At 42.9% G+C, this 18,430-nt stretch overlaps 1 protein-coding gene across 2 annotated transcripts in view; it reads left to right on the top strand.

Moving 5' to 3' along the window:
- ABCB1 (ATP binding cassette subfamily B member 1) overlaps positions 1-18,430 on the top strand; it is a 106,031-nt gene that overhangs the window by 68,383 nt on the left and 19,218 nt on the right. For both annotated transcript variants that reach the window (XM_082662564.1, XM_082662565.1), the window contains 3 exons: positions 3,337-3,414; positions 6,959-7,042; positions 13,711-13,914. In XM_082662564.1, coding sequence (XP_082518690.1) covers positions 3,337-3,414; positions 6,959-7,042; positions 13,711-13,914 — 366 coding nt within the window. The remainder of the gene's footprint in view (positions 1-3,336; positions 3,415-6,958; positions 7,043-13,710; positions 13,915-18,430) is intronic.

Raw genomic sequence — 18,430 nt, forward strand, 5'->3', positions numbered from 1 at the left:
ACAGTGTGAGAGTCGCGAGTTAAGTTTTTTTGGCTGCGTTGGGTCATTGTTGCTGCGCGCGGGCTTTCTCTAGTTGCGTCGAGCGGGGGCTACTCGTCGTTGCGGTGCGAGGGCTTCTCATTGTGGTGGCTTCTCTTGTTGTGGAGCACGGGCTCTAGGTGTGCAGGCTTCAGTAGTTGTGGCTCGCGGGCTCTAGAGTGCAGGCTCAGTAGTTGTGGCACACAGGCTTAGTTGCTCCGTGGTATCTTCCCGGACCAGGGCTCGAACCCGTGTCCCCTGCATTGGCTGGCAGATTCTTAACCACTGCACCACCACGGAAGTCCCATGTGTTAAGTTTTATTTGGGGCAAGATGAGGACTGCAGCCAGGGAGACAGCATCTCAGATAGCTTGGAGAAACTGCTCCTAGGAGGGAGAGGGGAAGGTCAGTATATATATGATTTTGGTGAAGGGGGAGTACATTGCAATCAAGCACATATTTTTTGCAGGTTTCTGTTAGTCACGAGGAGCAGTTGTCACCATGAAGGATTTTAGTGCTTTTCTAGATATGAGGAGATACAGGAATTGGGCTCATAAAATTGGCTCCTGAAAATATCTATCTGAAGACCTGTTCTGCCAGTTTTTACCAGAACACAGAGTGCCTCCTTTCTGCTCTCCACCCTGAACTCCTTTCAGGGGGTGTTGAAAGTCAGCAGCTGCAGCAGCACATGATTTAATCCTTGTAGAGGAAGATGGCAAGTACCAATTTGTTGCTGACACTAGGCTCTAAAAAATGGGATTTAGGGGAGCCTTGGACATATGTTTGGATATAAGTACTGCCAGTCAGTTTAAATACTTAGAGAAATGTCTTCCAGTGTTCTAAAAGCAACAACAAAACCCAGAACCCCATAAGCCAGTTACACTGATTTTAAAAATGTTTGAAGAGTTTATCATTTATCTTTTGCTAAAGGAGAAGGAACACTTTTAATGATGGAAAAATGTCAGTCTTCAAACAAAAACTGTAGGAAACATTTGTAAAGACTCAGATTTTACAAGTTGCAAATCATTTGACTGAGATGAAATTGCAAGGAATTAAGTGCTCTAAAAAGCTCAGCATGGTAAGACAGTGTGGGCTTTGGTGTTAGGCTAGGGTCGAGTATGAGTTACTCCAGTTGCTAATTTTGTGTCCTTGGGCAAGGAAGTAACTTAAACTGTGTAAGCCTCAGTTTCCTCATCTGTAAAATGGGGATAATGGTAGCTGATGCTTGATGATTAAAAGAGATGATAAGACTAAGTTCCTAGGTCTGTGTGAGGCCGTTGTAAACACAATCCCTTATTAAATGAATGAATGATTAGTCACATGTAATTTTTTAAGATAGAACTCTCAATAGGTCTCTTTATTTTACATGGTGTAAGCATGTATTCATATTTTGAACAGACAGAACACTTTTCTGGACATGATAGGAGGTCCAAAGCTCTGGACTCTTGTTACTGAGTACTTGAAGTCTCTTTGGGGAATTTGATCATACTAGAATAAATGTGATACTCTAATTGTATGTGAGATTGCCTTACCAACTATTAATGCCATAGGCGTTGGGAGAAGGTAGAGATTGCTGAGGGTGCAGTTGGTTAAGAAATTTGGAGGGAGGTAGGCTTTGAGCTGGAGATATGAATTGGTGAAGCAAAGGCAGTTAAAGTGGTACCTTTGTAACATAATGATGCTCAGAGAAACTGGAGCCTGGTTTGCTTGGCAAACCAAGGTGAAAACAAAGGCTCTGAATCCCAGGACCTCAGAAGTGCAGAGGTGGCACAGTGCCTAATGGTGATGTTAGAATGCCAACTCCTCATTTAGAAATACAAGGAAGGAGCTGACTGTGGGGTTAAATCCCAGGCTCTGGGTTCTCATTCTGGTTAAGATTCTTTTAGACGAAGATTCAGATTCCAACTCTGCCACCTTAGAACTGTAGCCTCCGGCAATTTACCAGCCTCTCTAAACCTCCATTTCTTCTGTAAAGTGGTGGTTATAGGTTTGTCCTGAGGACTTACAATGTTTGTGAAGTACTTAATGAAGGTTCTCAACAAGATAGCACCAGTAACATTCCTGTAGTGGGCAAGATAGTTCAGATTTCATTCAGTCTGATAGCAGAAACCTTCATCTGGTCATTTCCAAGTAAAGTTAATCATTTTGATAACTTCAGGCCTCAACTCAGTTAATCCAGGGTTTCTCCCTCTCCCCCTTCTCCCTGGATTGGTGTCTATTTTCGCAGAAGGGTTAGGCAGCATTACAGCACTGGGCAGAGGGTGGTGGTCTGTGCACCTCCCCTGCCCCCCTGCCTCACGTTGGTGACCCGAGGGGCTGGTGGCCCTCCGTTACATGGTCCAACCTGTCTTCCTTGGTCAGGAGCACGTGGAAGAGTGTTCTTTGCACGTGTTTCTTCCCTTGCTCTCCGTAACGTCCAACACACTAGGCTGTTATTAGGGCTTCTCCTCTTCTGATACATCATCCAGCCATTTCCGCTCAGCTTTCTGCAGGCCATTGTGTGGCAAGCCTCATCCGTAAACTGCCACTCCCCAGCGCTCCAGGTAGAAAGGGGAGCAATGCTTCCTTCTGGTCCTGTATCGCCAAACTCACTGGGATGAGGGTCTGTCCTCGTTCCTCCCCAGACAGGGCCCAGCATGGCCATACAATCACATCTTACTTTCTTCTTTCCCCAAACTCTCTTCTTTCCTCCCAGACACAGATTATATCCTTGGGGAAAGGGGAAGGGCAGTGCAGAAAATTCTCTCTCCGTAAGTCTTTCCAACTATTTTGCTGCTAGACTTTGGCTTTTTTTTTTTAACTTGGAAACTAAGAATTTGATATCTTTGTTGTCTGTATCTTTTATGGCCGGGGTGGCTGTATATTCTTGTTTTCCCAGGTTGCACCTCGGGTCCTGGTGTACTTATGATACATCCCCCCTTCTCACGCTCAAAAATGTTCTGGTTTGGATGATACGTAATATAAACCCCCGGTTTAGAGTGCCTTCTGCCTTGGGAACAACTCCCCAGCTTCCTGAGTGACAGACCCTGTTTCACGGGGAGAAATAAGCGGGAGGGGGAACGGGGGACAGAGAAACCACGTCCTAATAAATCCCCGACGGGCCCACCTGGGGAGCGGCAGTGTCGATCCCGGCTCTGCCAGCAGTGCGGCTACCCGCCATAGTACACTGTCACCGAAAGAGAGCCACGCCTTGAAATCGGGCTTTCTGACTTTGTCTGGTGTCCTGCTTTAGCAGTGACACCTAGTCCCCCTCCTGCTGTGTCATCAGCGGCTGGGTCTCTGACAAGTCTTTTCCCTCGGGGCATGTTACTCTTCACAGGGCTACACGTTTGGCAAGGCCGGAGAGATCCTCACCAAGCGGCTCCGATACATGGTTTTCAGATCCATGCTGAGACAGGTATGTCTGTTGAGGGCTGTGCCTGGGATATGCAAAACGCCCCGCTGTGCCGTGTTGCGGGGAAGCAGTGGGGCGCCGTCCGGTTACTCAGAGCTCCTGTATTGATCTTCCCTCAATCGCATATCAGAGATGCTGCTGAACCGCCCACCGGGTCAGGCTCAGAGCCCTGCCCTGGGAGGTCTCCTCTGGGTGGGCGCAAGGACGGGGGTGCCCGCGAGACAAATGGGAGTCTCCAGGGCAGATTCACCTCCAGCCTCTGTCTCAGCAGCTGTAGGCAGAGTAGGTGGAAGCGATCTTCCATGCTTCTCATCCCTTTCCTCTCTTTCTTTCCGTCTTTCCCCGGGGAAACCCAGGATACTTGTGTTTCTTCCCACCAGGAAATGCCTCCTGTACCCTTTCTTTCCACAGATCAGAAGTCATCCCCATGGCCCATTCCCTGCTGCTCAGTTTCTTCGCTGGGGCTAGACTGGTAGATTAATTCCAGCTGCAGTGTTGCTAGCTGATAATGATTTAATGGAATGTCTCTCACACTTAACACCTTCAGAACCCTAAGGACAGACAGATGTGAATGTTTTTCTGGGGAAAGGGGGAAGGGGATTCTGGACATGTAACCCAGAGCAGCCCAGTTCAAAGGGGAAAGTTTCTTTAACAATCATGCAGATTTTGTCTGTGACTTTGTAACTTTCCATTTTAAACTCACTAATACTATGATGCTCCATCTGGATGCCCCGGATATGCTGGGCGTACTTGAACCGTGGCTGAGGAACACCACTTGGCTGTGTTGATGTCTAGATGACATTCACATTTTCCCAGCTGTCTTTCGTTCTTCAGTCCTTTCCTACTCCTACCCTGCCACTTAAAAAGAAGACATACTTATGGGGATTGCTAGCTTGTGACTGACAGAGCCAGGACTGAATCCAGTGAGTGAAAGAGCACTGTTTGGTCGAGGACCCTGTGTTAGGATTTTCGGTCAAACCATATGTATAAGTGACACTCGATTTAGACTCAAGGCTTTGGTCCAGGGCTAAATGCCCCATTGCCCCTACAGCCCCCAGGCCAACTCCTAGGTCCATTATTCTTTGGAAGCTGAGCTGATGATTTGTGTAATGCCCTCTCCATACATTATTAAGTCCAGCCATCATGCATTAAGGGCCTTCTGCTGACAAGGCATAATACTAGGTATTGTAAGGCCTTCACATCAGAATGGTCCCTAGTACACGGAAGTTACATTTCAGTGGGGGAGGCACTTAAGCACTGAACAAGTTTTAAAAGCAAACGGATACATACTATATCCGTGGTTATTTCCTTCAGTATTTTTGGGGAAAATGATAGGTACTGCTTTAACTGCAAATCACCCGTCGAGGTAACTTCTTAGGACCATAGTTATTCTTGTAACAGACATAAACTGGTACTTCAAACTCAGTCTTTCTAGTATTTTTGTATTGAAAAGTGTAAGTGGTTTTCCAAAGAAAATCCTATTTTATGTTGAATGCTAAATTTTTTAAATTAATTAATTAATTAATTTATTTTTTGCGGTACGTGGGCCTCTCACTGTTGTGGCCTCTCCTGGTGCGGAGCACAGGCTCCGACGCGCAGGCCCAGCGGCCATGGCTCACAGGCCCAGCCGCTCCACGGCATGTGGGATCTTCCCGGACCGGGGCACGAACCCATGTCCCCTGCATCGGCAGGCAGACTCTCAACCACTGCGCCACCAGGGAAGCCCTGAATGCTAAATTTTAATCTAGATTTCTTTTGTCGATTTTTTTTTTAAACCCAATTGGTTTATTCTGCCCTGAACCTCAGTTATCTGTTGATTCGACTTCTCTGTGTGAATGTCTATTAAGCATTCCATACCTAATATTTCCAGAATTGAACTTCTGACTCTCCCCTCCCCACAAGGCTTGCTCCTTTCCTGGTCCTCCCGCATATCAGTAAACGGCACCTCCATTCTACCCGTTGTGCAGGCTAATGACTTTGGAGTCGTCCTCGACTCTAGTTTGTTTAATATTACAACAGCCTCCTAACTGGTCCCGCTGCCTCCATCCTTATCCCAATCCAGTGGGTTCATCGCCCGAGAGCCAGAATCATTCTTCTAAGATAAAAAGTCAAATCACATCCCTCTGCCCCATACCTGCTGAAAGCTACCCATATTGGTCAGGGTAAAATCTGGACTCTTTTTCTTTTTAATGTTTATTTATTTATTTGCTGTATCAGGTATTAGTTGCGGTGCACGGGCTCTAGAGTACCCAGGCCCATTAGTTGAGGCACGGGCTTAGTTGTCCTGCAGCATGTGGGATCTCAGTTCCCTGACCAGGGATCGAACTGGCCTCCCCTGCATTGCAAGACCGATGCTTAACCACTGGACCAACAGGGAAGTCCCTGGACTCTTTATTTTCTTTTTTACTGTCCGTGCCGTGCAGCTTATGGGATCTTAGTTCCCTGACCAGGGATTGAATCCGGGCCCTTAGCAGTGAAAGTGTGGAGTCCTAACCACTGGACTGCTAGGGAAGTCCCCAAATCTGGAATCTTTACAGTTACCTATAAGGTCACACACAGTGTGGTCCCCACTGCCTCTCAGACCTCATCTCCTGTAGTTTCACCCCTTCTCCCATACACAGTCTACTCTATACCCATTGGTTCATTGCATGCAGGTGTGAGAGGAGTGGGAGAGCCCAGTGAGGACAGAAGTCTGTCCAGAGGAAGAGCTGGCTTTACACATTCCCACAGAGGTGCTTTTAAGACTGGTGGCAGGGCTTCCCTGGTGGCGCAGTGGTTGAGAGTCCGCCTGCCGATGCAGGGGACATGGGTTTGTGCCCCGGTCCGGGAAGATCCCACATGCCGTGGAGCGGCTGGGCCCGTGAGCCATGGCCGCTGAGCCTGCGCATCCGGAGCCTGTGCTCCGCAACGGGAGAGGCCACAGCAGTGAGAGGCCCGCGTACCGCAAAAAAAAAAAAAAAAGACTGGTGGCAGCCCTTACAGCTTTCTTGCTTGTATGTGAACAGATCAAATATGCCTTTTCCTCGGGGCCTTTGCACATGCTCTTTCTTCCTTGTCTCAGATATTCTCATCCTTCTCTTCATTCAAGTCTCTGCTCAAACGTCACCTGAGAGAGGACTTCTCTCTCCCCTTCCCAATCTATAAAATAGTGCCTTTCCTCACTTTTTTTTCCTTCCTACCCCAGTCTATTTTTCTTCCTATCATTTATTATCACCTGGCATGGTATATTTTTATCTGTGGTTTCCATCACTAGAATCTGGGCTTCATGAAATCAGCGACTTTGTCTTTTTTGTTCACTGTTGAATAGATCCAACACTTAAAAATTATGTTTGGAACAAAGTAGGCACTCAAAAAGTTGCTTTGACAAATGAAATGGTCTATTTATGACTTTGTCTCTTAAGTCCCTTTCTTGTCTATTCAGTATCAAATCCTGACTGCTTAATGTAGGAGGATAAGTGATAAATAAACCTGACCCTGTCACTGCCTTCTGAGCTGAGGGTCTCAAACATCGGGCTTTAAGATAATGAAATCATTTTCTGTATCACAGGATGTGAGCTGGTTTGACGACCCTAAAAACACCACGGGAGCCTTGACGACCAGGCTGGCCAATGATGCTGCTCAAGTTCAAGGGGTACTGACTGCCTCCTTTCTGCTGTGATTATCCTAATGGGCCATTTTGAATTTCAGCGTGAAACTAATTTTCTCCCTACAGTTAATTCTCATCATTAAGAAAATGTTCAAACTTTAACCTATGCAATATATCAAGTGCCTTATGGCAAAAAATGTTAACTATTTAAATATCATGTACTATATAGTATATAGATAGCTTATAAGCTTTGTTTTGTTATTTGCCATCTTATTCGTGCTATTAACAAAGTACATGTGGAAGGATAATTATTTAGAAAGGGAAGTATTTATCATCATATCATGAAGGTTCAGTCTGTGTTAATGCTTTGCTAACCCCCAGAAAATTATAATAGCTACTGAAAAAAAGAATGTGTGTAGTTGCTGTAAGAAAGTTAAGGGGCACTAAAGTTCAGAGGGGAGCAAAGAAAATCTTAAAAACGCTGAAAGAACAGATGAATGGATAAAGCAGATGTGGCACATATATACAATGGAATATTACTCAGCCATTAAAAGGAACAAAATTGAGTTATTTGTAGTGAGATGGATGGACCTAGAGTCTGCCATACAGATTTGAAATAAGTCAGAAAGAGAAAATCAAATACCATATGCTAATGCATATATGTGAAATTTTAAAAAGCGGTACTGATGAACCTAGTGGCAGGGTAGGCATAAAGACGCAGACGTAGAGAACGGACTTGAGGGCCTGGGGGTTGGGGAGGGGGAACGGTAAGCCGGAACGAAGTGAGAGAGTGGCATGGACATATATACACTACCAAATGTAAAATAGATAGCTAGTGGGAAGCAGCCGCATAGCACAGGGAGATCAGCTCGGTGCTTTGTGACCACCTAGAGGGGTGAGATAGGGAGGGTGGGAGGAAGACGCAAGAGGGAGGGGATATGGGGATATATGTATACGTATAGCTGATTCACTTTGTTGTACAGCAGTAACTAACACAACATTGTAAAGCATTTATACTCCAGTAAAGATGTGAAAAAAAAAAAGATTGAAAGAAATGCAAAGAGCATGAAAAAATTGAAACAAGGGTAGAAGGAACAACTTGCTCAGACTATAAAACTTAAAGTCTGCTACTATGTGAATCTCTTTAAGGGATATAACTAGAAACTATTGAACCAGCAGATTTTGATTTGTGGATAAAGTGACAACTTCTCCTTTAACTACAACTGTTTATGACAAAAATCTACAGGATGATGTGGAGTTTGGGGGGAAAAAAGCATGTGATCTCTGCCATGTCTTTCCCTCCCTTGAACCTTAGCAATCTTTAGCTTTTAATCTTTCTGTAAGAGTACTATGATTACATTTCTTATAACTAATATATGGGGCTTCTGTAAAAATAAATTAGGTTATGAATGTGGAAGCAGATACAGTTATAAAATCTCAATATAAACCTTGAGCATTGTTGCTTTAATACTTAAAGCAAACAAATCAACAGAAATTGAGGTTTAGCTCAAGCTGTGCAGAATCTAACAGAACAGAACGTACACTGCCTGAAATAACTTGGAACTTCCTAAAAGAGACAACAGCCATGGCCTTCCTGAGCCCTTATGGGATGTCAGATTGTCATAAGAGCTGTGGAAGAAAATGGCAGCAGGATATGGTGGTAGGGGCTTGCTGGTTGTCGGGGAAGGAAGGCCGCAATCTCGATGATGTGGCAACATATTCAAGAAGCATGAAGGAGGGAAAGATGCCGGCCCTGTAGATGTCTAGGGTGGCACATTCTGAACAGAAGGATCAACAAGTGCAAAGGCCCTGAGGTTGGAGCATTTATTTCTACAACTGTTCCCCAAACAGCAAGGAGGATAGTGTGGCTGGAATAAAATGAGTGAAAGGGAAAGTCATATAACAGTTGAGATCAGCATCATATCTGAAATTATATGAGAAACCATTGTAGGGTTTTGAATATAGGAGGGACATGATCTGAAAGTTTTTTTTTGTTTGTTTGTTTTTTTGCGGTACGCGGGCCTCTCACTGTTGCGGCCTCTCTCGTTGCAGAGCACAGGCTCCAGACGCGTAGGCTCAGCGGCCATGGCTCACGGGCCCAGCCGCTCCGCGGCATGTGGGATCTTCCCAGACCGGGGCACGAAGCTGTGTCCCCTGCATCGGCAGGTGGACTCTCAACCACTGCGCCACCAGGGAAGCCCCATGATCTGAAATTTTTAAAGGCTGCTGTGTGAATAGGCTGAAGGGGTCAGGGAGAGGCAGGGAGTCTATTGCAGTCATCTAGGGGAAGGGAAGATAGTGTTTTAGAATAGGAAAGTCATAGTGAAAGTGATAACAAGAAATCAGATTCTGGGTATAGTTTGAAGGTACAGCCAACGGAATTTGTTGGCCGGCTGAATGTGGTATGAGATATTAGAGAAAAGGGATTTAAAGATGACTCCAAAATTTTGGACCTGCACAACTGAAGAAATGGAGTTGCTTTTTAATGAAACCGGGAAGCCTGTTGAAAGAGTTGTGTCTGGGACGTGTTGAGTTTGAGATGCCGACAGTAGACATCCAAGCGGAGATGTCCAGACAGCAGACGGATTTGCAAGTCTGGAGGTTAGCAGGGAAGTCTGGTCTGGAAAAACACATTTGGAGATTTTTCAGCACATGGGTGGCTTTTAAAGCCATGAGGCAGGAGGAGATAGACAAGGAAGCGTGGGAGGATAGAGAAGATGGCAAGGTCTGGGCCCTGAGCTCAGGGCTATGAGATGACCCAGCAAAGAAGAGCAAGCATAAGTGGCCAGTGAGGGAGAAGGGCAGTGTCCAAGAACAACATGAAGAGAGCATTTTAAGGAGGGAGCAGTCTAGGATCTCAAATACTGCTGATAAGCTTGTAAGACGAGCAAACATTGTACAATGCTGTAGCCACCCAGAGGTGCTTATGGTTCGAACAAGGACTGTTTCAGGGGTGCGATGGGAGCAAAAGCCTGATGGGATTGGGTTTACGAGAAAGATGGAAAGAGGATTAGGACACAGTTGGACAAATCATTACAGGATTTTCTGGTAAATGGGGCAGAGAAATGGGTTGGTAGGTGGAGGAGGACGTAACGTATTACTCTGTTTTATTTTTTATTTAAATTAGCATAAGAATCAACAAGCTTGGGGTTAATCCATTCGGCTAGCTCCCTGGGAGAGCCTTTCCTGGGGATGGTGATCACCGGGGACAAATTGTGTCCTGAAATTTCCTCAGTCATGAATTCCCTAGCTAAACTTTGCTGCCATAACTTTAGTATCCCTTTCACATAGACCTTGTCGTGTGCACTCAACGTGCTTTCACCGACACACACGTCCCACATCCCATTTAGCACAGGGGGACACGTCCTGGAGGAAACACACTAATTCAGCCCCTTGCAGCCAAACCCTGAGCAGATGCTGTCTGGACACTGTGCACTGGCAGTCAGGCCTTCCTAATTCCTCTAAGTCATGTCTTTCCTGTGTTTGTAGAATTAGTGCTCAGTCCTTCTCCTCTGCAGTATTGTTTGTAAGGCCCTCGGCCACATCCAGGAACTCCATTCTGCTTAATTGCCTATCTGGATCAGGTGTCTGCTTCTCGCTTGTTTCCTCCAAGTCCCACTTTCATGGCCCCAGTAGCACGGATGACACCTGCACACCTTGTATGAGCCAGCCACTCTGAGTCAGAACTGTTCTCCAGAATGTAAAAGTGGCTAAAAAAGAGACCAGGGAAGAAGAGGCAATCAGATTGGGGAGCATCATTGGAACCAGGAAAGCCCAGTATAGCTGTTACCACAAATTGGCTGAGAGAGGACAGGTGAATCCCCTTTATGGGACCAGCTGACCTGTTTATGATGGTGGATACATGTGTTTATGTATATACATTTATACATATATATCCACACATATATACATACACACGTGTGTGTGTATCTATTTCGTAGTAGGAAGTAGTGTAATTTTTATGTATATAAATATCTAAGCCAAGCAGTCCTGTCAAAGATCATTGCCACATAAAACAGGGTGAGCTCAAGTCTTTGTGTATATAGTTAGTGATGATGCTTATCTAAGTTAAATTTTTTTCATATTTCACCATCAATGAAACATTTTCTCTGATGTATTTTTGAGCAAGTAGCTTAATTCTGCTAACCGTAAATCAGAAGAAAATATATTTAAATATTTTGCTTATGAAATTGTGGGCTTTTAAATTTAATTTTCCTGTAAGGATTAGAATTCTGAGAAAAAAGCAAATGAGAGCCATATAGAAGTCAAAAGCAGCTATGTATTAAAAAAAAAATTTCCCCCCCCCCGGGAGAAGGTATTTGAGGGAAAGATGAAGTTAAATGTTCTTAATTTCAAAAGGAGTTTCAGGAAATAGGCTTTTTTTTCTCCAGTAAGCACACATATATTAAAATTGGACTTCAAGCCATACGATGGTGCTTTGAGGAGGAAATAAATAGCCAGAGAGGGGAAAACAGGGAAAGATGGGGAGAAAAATGAGTGGGAGAGCAAGTGTTACAAGTATGTGATAGCACAGTGGGATAAAGCCACTGTGAGGAGAGTCTTAGTGGGTTTCGGGTATTAAAGCGTTTTGCTTCACTCTTGGACTCTGGTTTTGGAGTATTACCTACTCTCATTCTTACTTTCAAAATGAAAATGACTTGGCTCCTACTAATAATCCATGCTCTCCCGTGGAGCGTCCTAGAGACACCTTCTCTGTGTGCGGAATAGATGATGGGACAGTGAGTGTCAGTCTTTAAAGATTGGTAACCAGTGCAATGTCCCTGGAAGCATTAAATCACATTGAGCCAAGGGGCTTACTTTCCCTCCAGCTTAAGGTTCTAGGTCTTTTAGATCATCTTTCATGTACGCTAAAGAAGAATTTGTCATCTGTGATACATTTTACTTATTTCTGTGGCCTTGGCTACCATCCACAGGTGAACATTTATATCTGTGAAACCTTAGGTATTGGGGTAATTCGTCTGCCGTGAGCTTGGGGGATGTTCTGAATGCTTCTCTCAGTCAGGTGCTGTGGGAAATGAATTCTGAGTAGGACTTGTACATACTGAGCACAGGAACAGTCTCGATGATCCCTGTGCCACAGACTTACTCCAGGTTGGAATCTTTGACTCTGAGATGTGCAGATACAGAGAGCTGGCTTTGAAGACCACTCTACTCTTTGACACCAAGTTTGTCTAAACATCCCTTTATCATAAGCTCAGTGACTGCATCAAATAAAAATCAACGCTCTGTTATTTATGCTGTTTCTTTCAGCCCTGGTGCAGTTCCCTGGTATAGAATTTAATGTGTAGAGTTACTGGTAGTTTATTTTAACAGCACTTTCCCATAATTACTGGTTTGGTGTTTACATCAACATAGGTGTTGAATGATTTCAGAGGATCGATATTGAGACACGGGGCTTGTAGAGAATTCTGTCCTAAACATTCAGAGCTGACAGAAGCTTTAGTTATTAATCAATGTACCTGCCCATTTGGGGGTTGGAAAGAATTTGTCCAAAGTCACAGAGGTGGCAGTGACCATTCTAGACTGTACTGCATCATAATCTTTCCCTGAGACTGGCCCCCCTCAGGCAGAGGACCTTTGGGGAGTGGAAAAAACATGGGCCGTTTCCAAAAAAGCAGATCCAGGGGCCAGGGCGGCAATTCGGAAAGGCTTGAGGGCATGGGGTGTTTCCAGGGTAAAGGAGAGAAGTATAGAGTAGTGGAGTGAATTGACTTTCTGTTTTGACTTCTGGCTTTTGAGTTGGAAATAACTGCATGCTCCTGAAAATCAGGCTCCCTTTGGCGCATAAGCTGAAGGTTCTGATGCCTGCTTAATATTCTAAATTTAAATTCCATAACTTTCAGCTCTGTGGTTTTTTTTCTTTTCTTTTTTTTTTTTTTTTTTTTTGCGGTACGCGGGCCTCTTACTGTTGTGTCTCCCGTTGCGGAGCATAGGCTCCAGACGCGCAGGCTCAGCGGCCATGGCTCACGGGCCCAGCCGCTCCGCGGCACGTGGGGTCTTCCCGGACCGGGGCACGAACCCACGTCCCCAGCATCGGCAGGCGGACTCTCAACCACTGCGCCACCAGGGAAGCCCAGCTCTGTGTATTTTTTCTAAACAGTATAAGCATCTGAAATAGGCCAAGAGATGTTGGGTTGGCCAAAAAGTTCATTCAGTTAGTGAATACATTGTTCAATAAAGTTCTTCGTGAAGATGAAAAATGTTTTTTATTTTTACTTAAAGCTGAACGGACTTTTTAGCCAACCCAGTGTTTGTATACCCTCAATGACAAATACTAGGCTTAAGTTATGGGTAGTTATGTATCTATCTAACACTGGAAATTTCCAACAGTCCCAGTTGAATATAACTGTCAGACTGTTTTATCCTGCTAATTTGCAGAGTTTGCATTAGGGATCACGGTGTCATCGTTTAATGAAAATTTTCTTGATATTAAAAACTCAGATGAGAGAGAAATATGTAATTGAACTCTGAATGATTGATCTACTTTTAGTATTTATTCTGGAGTTGTGGAGATCCGCATTTTAGAAACCAAATAGACTTACAAGTAAACCTTTACTTTTTATTTCATAACCGAGGAGATGAGATTTTCACGAAGCGGAATTATCATAATCCTTAAAAAAATATATAAGCATGGATTTTAAAGATAATATGAAAGTGTCTCTCTGACAGTGTTTTTTTTGTTTGTTTTGCAGGCTATAGGTTCCAGGCTTGCTGTAATTACCCAGAATATAGCAAATCTTGGGACAGGCATTGTTATATCCTTAATCTATGGCTGGCAGTTAACACTTTTACTGTTAGCAATTGTACCCATCATTGCAGTAGCAGGAGTTATTGAAATGAAAATGCTGTCTGGACAAGCACTGAAAGATAAGAAAGAACTAGAAGATGCTGGGAAGGTGAGTCAGACGGAGTATAATTGCTGACCTAAGTAGAGTAAAATATTCTAATCAGTGTCGTTCTGTTACAAGTACTTCCTGAGCTCCAGGAATGTTTTTATAACCATTCCTCAGAGCGGTCTTATTTGACGCTTGTTCAGCGGTTGAAAACTGAAGAAAAGTAGCAAAACAAATTCTTAGACCCACAGACTGACAACTAATTTTGTCAGGCTTTTCTAGTTTCAGGCGATTATCTTCACACTCCTCCCTCCCTCTTTCTCTGGAGCAAGCAGAAATCCATTGCTTTATTGAGGAAAGGAGACCCATTTAATTACATATGAGGGGGGGAGATTAAAAAAAATGGGAAAGTCTTAAAGGTATTTATTCTATCTGGCTTAAAGTATTATCATTCTTTCCCTTTCATACACCTCCTCCCTTCATGTTATTTCTGTTTACCCTTACCCTAATACTTTTTTTTTGAGGGGCGGTGTTGTATACTTGTCTGTCTGTTGTTGTTGTTGATTTGCATTTTGCATCTCCCTTTATTTTTTAAAGAATTTTTACTTTACAGTGGCGTATCGTTGATTAACAACGTTGTGTCAGTTTCAGGTGTACCGCAAAGCGATTCAGTTATACATATACGTGTATCTTTTCTTTCTCAGGTTCTTTTCCCATTTAGGTTATTACAGAGTATTGAGCAGAGTTGTTTTGAACAAATGCTTATATGGCAATGGCTTTACTTCTCAGGGTGACCCTGTGAGATAGGTTCTATAATAGCTCCTTTTTCAGGTGAGGCTGTCACAGGCAGGTAATGCCACCAATGCCTTAGAGCTCGTGAGTTTAAGTTTCAGAGCCAGGATTCAAACCCAGACAGTCGTGCTCCCAAGTTGTGCCTCTGTTAAGAAACGAAGAGGTCTGCAGATGGCGGGACATAATCTGATATCATGTGATCTGTATCATTGTAGAAATGAGTGGTCAGAACACCCCCAAAACTGGGGCTACCATCTAGGATAGGGATACATCTATCAGTGGACTCTTCAAGGTTCCCAAGAGTCAGGGCAGGGACCCAGGCAGATCCAGTGACCCAGGTGTCTGAGGTACTTTGCCTCTGAACCAGGCAGCTCACGAATAGGAGGATGGAGGGGGTCCTGGAGGTTGGTTATTACCACTCACACTTTGTCCTCCACCTCCCTGCCATCTCCTCAGACATTTTACCCTGTGTCTTTGGGATTCCTTCAGGAAACTCCTCTGGACCAGCTTTAGTGCTTCTCAGTGATTGCCAGTGAGGGAAAGACCTCACGTGAGGTTTCCCTTCAGGCCATCAGAGTCCCGGTTCTTAGGTTCAGCAGGATGGTGCTGGCCCCCAGGTGTCTGGAGTCCATCCTGTGACTAGTCACTTCATTTAATCCTGTACTTTGTTGGTTTCTCCCCTATGGTGTTGACTCTTCCTCTGATGAGAAGATGGAAAAAATGTGTATATAAAGAAAGTGCATTACTCTTTTATAGTGTCATTGTTCACTGAGATGTTCAGAATGTCCCAGAAGGGTCTTAGGTTGTTCGTAGGAAGAAGATGACCGATCGGAAGTTAATTCACTGCAAACCACAGGTTGGCACCTTCGAAGTGGTGCATCAGGTTTAAGAATCTGGGAGTTCTGTCAGAGGGGACAGGGGAAGGGGTGCAGACGGAAATAGATACATGTGAGTATGGCAGGTTTTCTGGGTAAAGGTTGGGGGTGAGGTGAATGTCCTGCTCCATTGGTGGTTCATGAGAGAGGAAACTGCAGGTAGGGAACGTGGTGGCTGCTGTACCAGCCGGTCCATGAAATAGTAAAAATCAACTCCCACCCGATCACCATTCTCAGGTTACCGTTTATTGCCTGTTTATTGTATACCAGACATCCTGCTAAGAGCTCTACATGCATTACCTCATTTGACACTCTCCATAACCCTTTTGAATTATCCCTGTTAGGTAATAAAACCCAAGGGTCAGAGAAGTCACACACAGCAGCCTAACTGATCTGTCAGCTTTCTATATTCCTCTTACAGAAGGCACACTCCTCTCTTACAAACACAAAATCACGCTAACCTTTAACTCCTGCAGTGGCTTTTTTTTTCATACACACACACTGTATTTTATTTTTACAAGAGATAAATAAACTGACACCAAGCATTGTAAATGGATGACCACAACAAAAGCAACAATGATTGCAATTACCAAACACGAAACACTCTCATACTGTGTCATAATATTGACATTCAGTGCAGTCATCCTCCACGGTAACAGCTCCTTTACTTTGCAGTGAAAATTGATTTGTATATTTTTTGCCTCTGAGTCCTTGTGGGATTTTTTTTATTATTATTCAAACAGAAAGTCACAAAAACTATAGTCATCCTCATCAGTTCACTCAGTCCCGTGTAATTAATTTTTTTCATCTTGATCTTTTGTTAGCACTTTTATGAATTCATCAGTTTTCCAGTAGAGTTCTGAAAATGCTTATTCATTCAGTTCAGCAGTGTAGTCAGTTACCAGAAACCTGTACTTGTCAGAGTCTTTTCCTTGAATTCCTTGAAGATGAAACCCTTTTATAGGAACATTTTTGCGAAAGCATCAGAGTACACCCAGAACTGTCTGTAAATGACAAAAGACTTAAAAATGACCACAGTTAAAGATTTGATGTAAGTTCATAATAATGCTGTTGAGAAGGAAATTTAGTTATTTCTGAGATATACATTTTCAAGTAATAACTAGAATTATGCCTTATAACATTATACCAGAACATATAAGATTTTTAGAAATTTCATGTAATGTCTGGAACATTTATGTTAACATATTTCCATACAAATAACCCAAAGAAAGTTTAGTATGCGTTGTTTTTTTTGTTTTGTTTGTTTTTTTATACTGCACGTTCTTATTAGTCATCAGTCTTATCCTCCAGTGGCTTCTGATCACACTTGCAATAAAATCAGCCCTTTAATCCTGGGCATGACTCAGCCCCATGACTTCTCTGATCCTGTCATGCACTAATGTTTCCCTCACCCACCCAGCTCTGGCCTCGTGGGCCTTCTTTCAGTTCCTAGAACACTCCAAGCTGGTTCCCTCTGATCTTCATATCTCAGAATTATTACTCTTCAGAGATGTCTTTCCTGGCACTTGAATTAATTCCTGATACTTCTCAGCACTTTATTTCTTTCCTATTTCTTTATTGATTAATGGTCTGTCTTCCCTACTAAAATGGGGACCAGGACCATAATATCTGTTGGTTTGCCCTTAGAGGGACAGAGCAGGCCCAGGTTTCCAGAGCAGGATTGTGTGATGTCAGAGCCAGCTGATAACCTCTACCTTGCCTGTGATCTGTGTTCCATCGATTTGTCACATTATTATTGACGAATGAACATTTTTATAGAATAGATGCTTTTTTTTTTTAGAAATAGAAGCTGTAATCAGATTATTTGAGGGTAGGAAGAGAAGTGTGAGTTTTTTCTAGAAATATATATATATTTTTTCCTTTCTTAAAAAATTGTTTAGTACATGATGGTTTCTGAGGAAAACTCAGTGCTATTTCCTGTTCTTGAATTACAAGTTCTCTCTCTCGATAGTGGTTACTGAATCTCTATTTAAAAGTCTTGGAGCCACCCCCCCAAAAAATATATAAAAATAAATAAAAAATAAAAGTCTTGGAGCAAATGAAGCTGCAAGAATGCAGAGTACTAATTAATCCTTTTCCTAATTGCTTCATCGTGTGGCAAGATAAAGACAGTTGTTGAGTGATTATATTGTTTTACTGACTTTTCAAGGTCTGTAACTCATAAACTCTCTTTTATTGGGCTGTTCACTCTAAAAAGCAATGACATTTACAAACCAATCACAAACAAAACAGACCTGCCTTAGAAGAATGTGCGCAGAAAATATTTCTTAAAATCATTACACTGAAATTTACAGTAAAGTCTGTTTTTCAGCAGACATTGTTATAGTTTGTTGAATTTTCTTACTGATGCAAAAAACCTCTTTGTTTGAAGCCTCATAATTGAAAATATTTCTGCCATGGGTCTGAACAAGGATTGTCTTTGGGGGTTTGACTGGAGGTCAATTTTTTCCTCTAACTTTTTGCTTTCTATACTTTTAGCATTTTCTAAAAAGAGTATATACTATTTTTATAATATGTAAAGAATTTTATAAAATATTTTGACATAAATTGAATCTGGACATCTTCCTGTATTGTTAGTAGCTTATGGTAAACATAGTATAATCTTCTTGGCCTGCTGGGTCAGAGTATAATATTTTTAACTTTATTTTTTAAATATCTTTTTGTTTTGAAGATTATGGTATTAATTTTTTTCTTCTAATATTTTTTGCATTAGTCTTTAAAACCAACAATGTCATATCAAATATCCACTATTATCTTTGAAGTTAGGTATTTGTGTAGGATTCAGTAAAGAATAAGTAAGATTTTGGGTTTGTGATTTTTTGTGTGTGTGCTGTAAATCACTCTCATGTAATTGAATGTGTGTGTATTAGAATCAGTTCCGACCAGTGTAG

This window comes from Grampus griseus (genome assembly GCF_964374135.1).
Source record: "Grampus griseus genome assembly, chromosome: 9".
In the NCBI taxonomy this organism is placed as follows: Eukaryota; Metazoa; Chordata; class Mammalia; order Artiodactyla; family Delphinidae; genus Grampus; species Grampus griseus.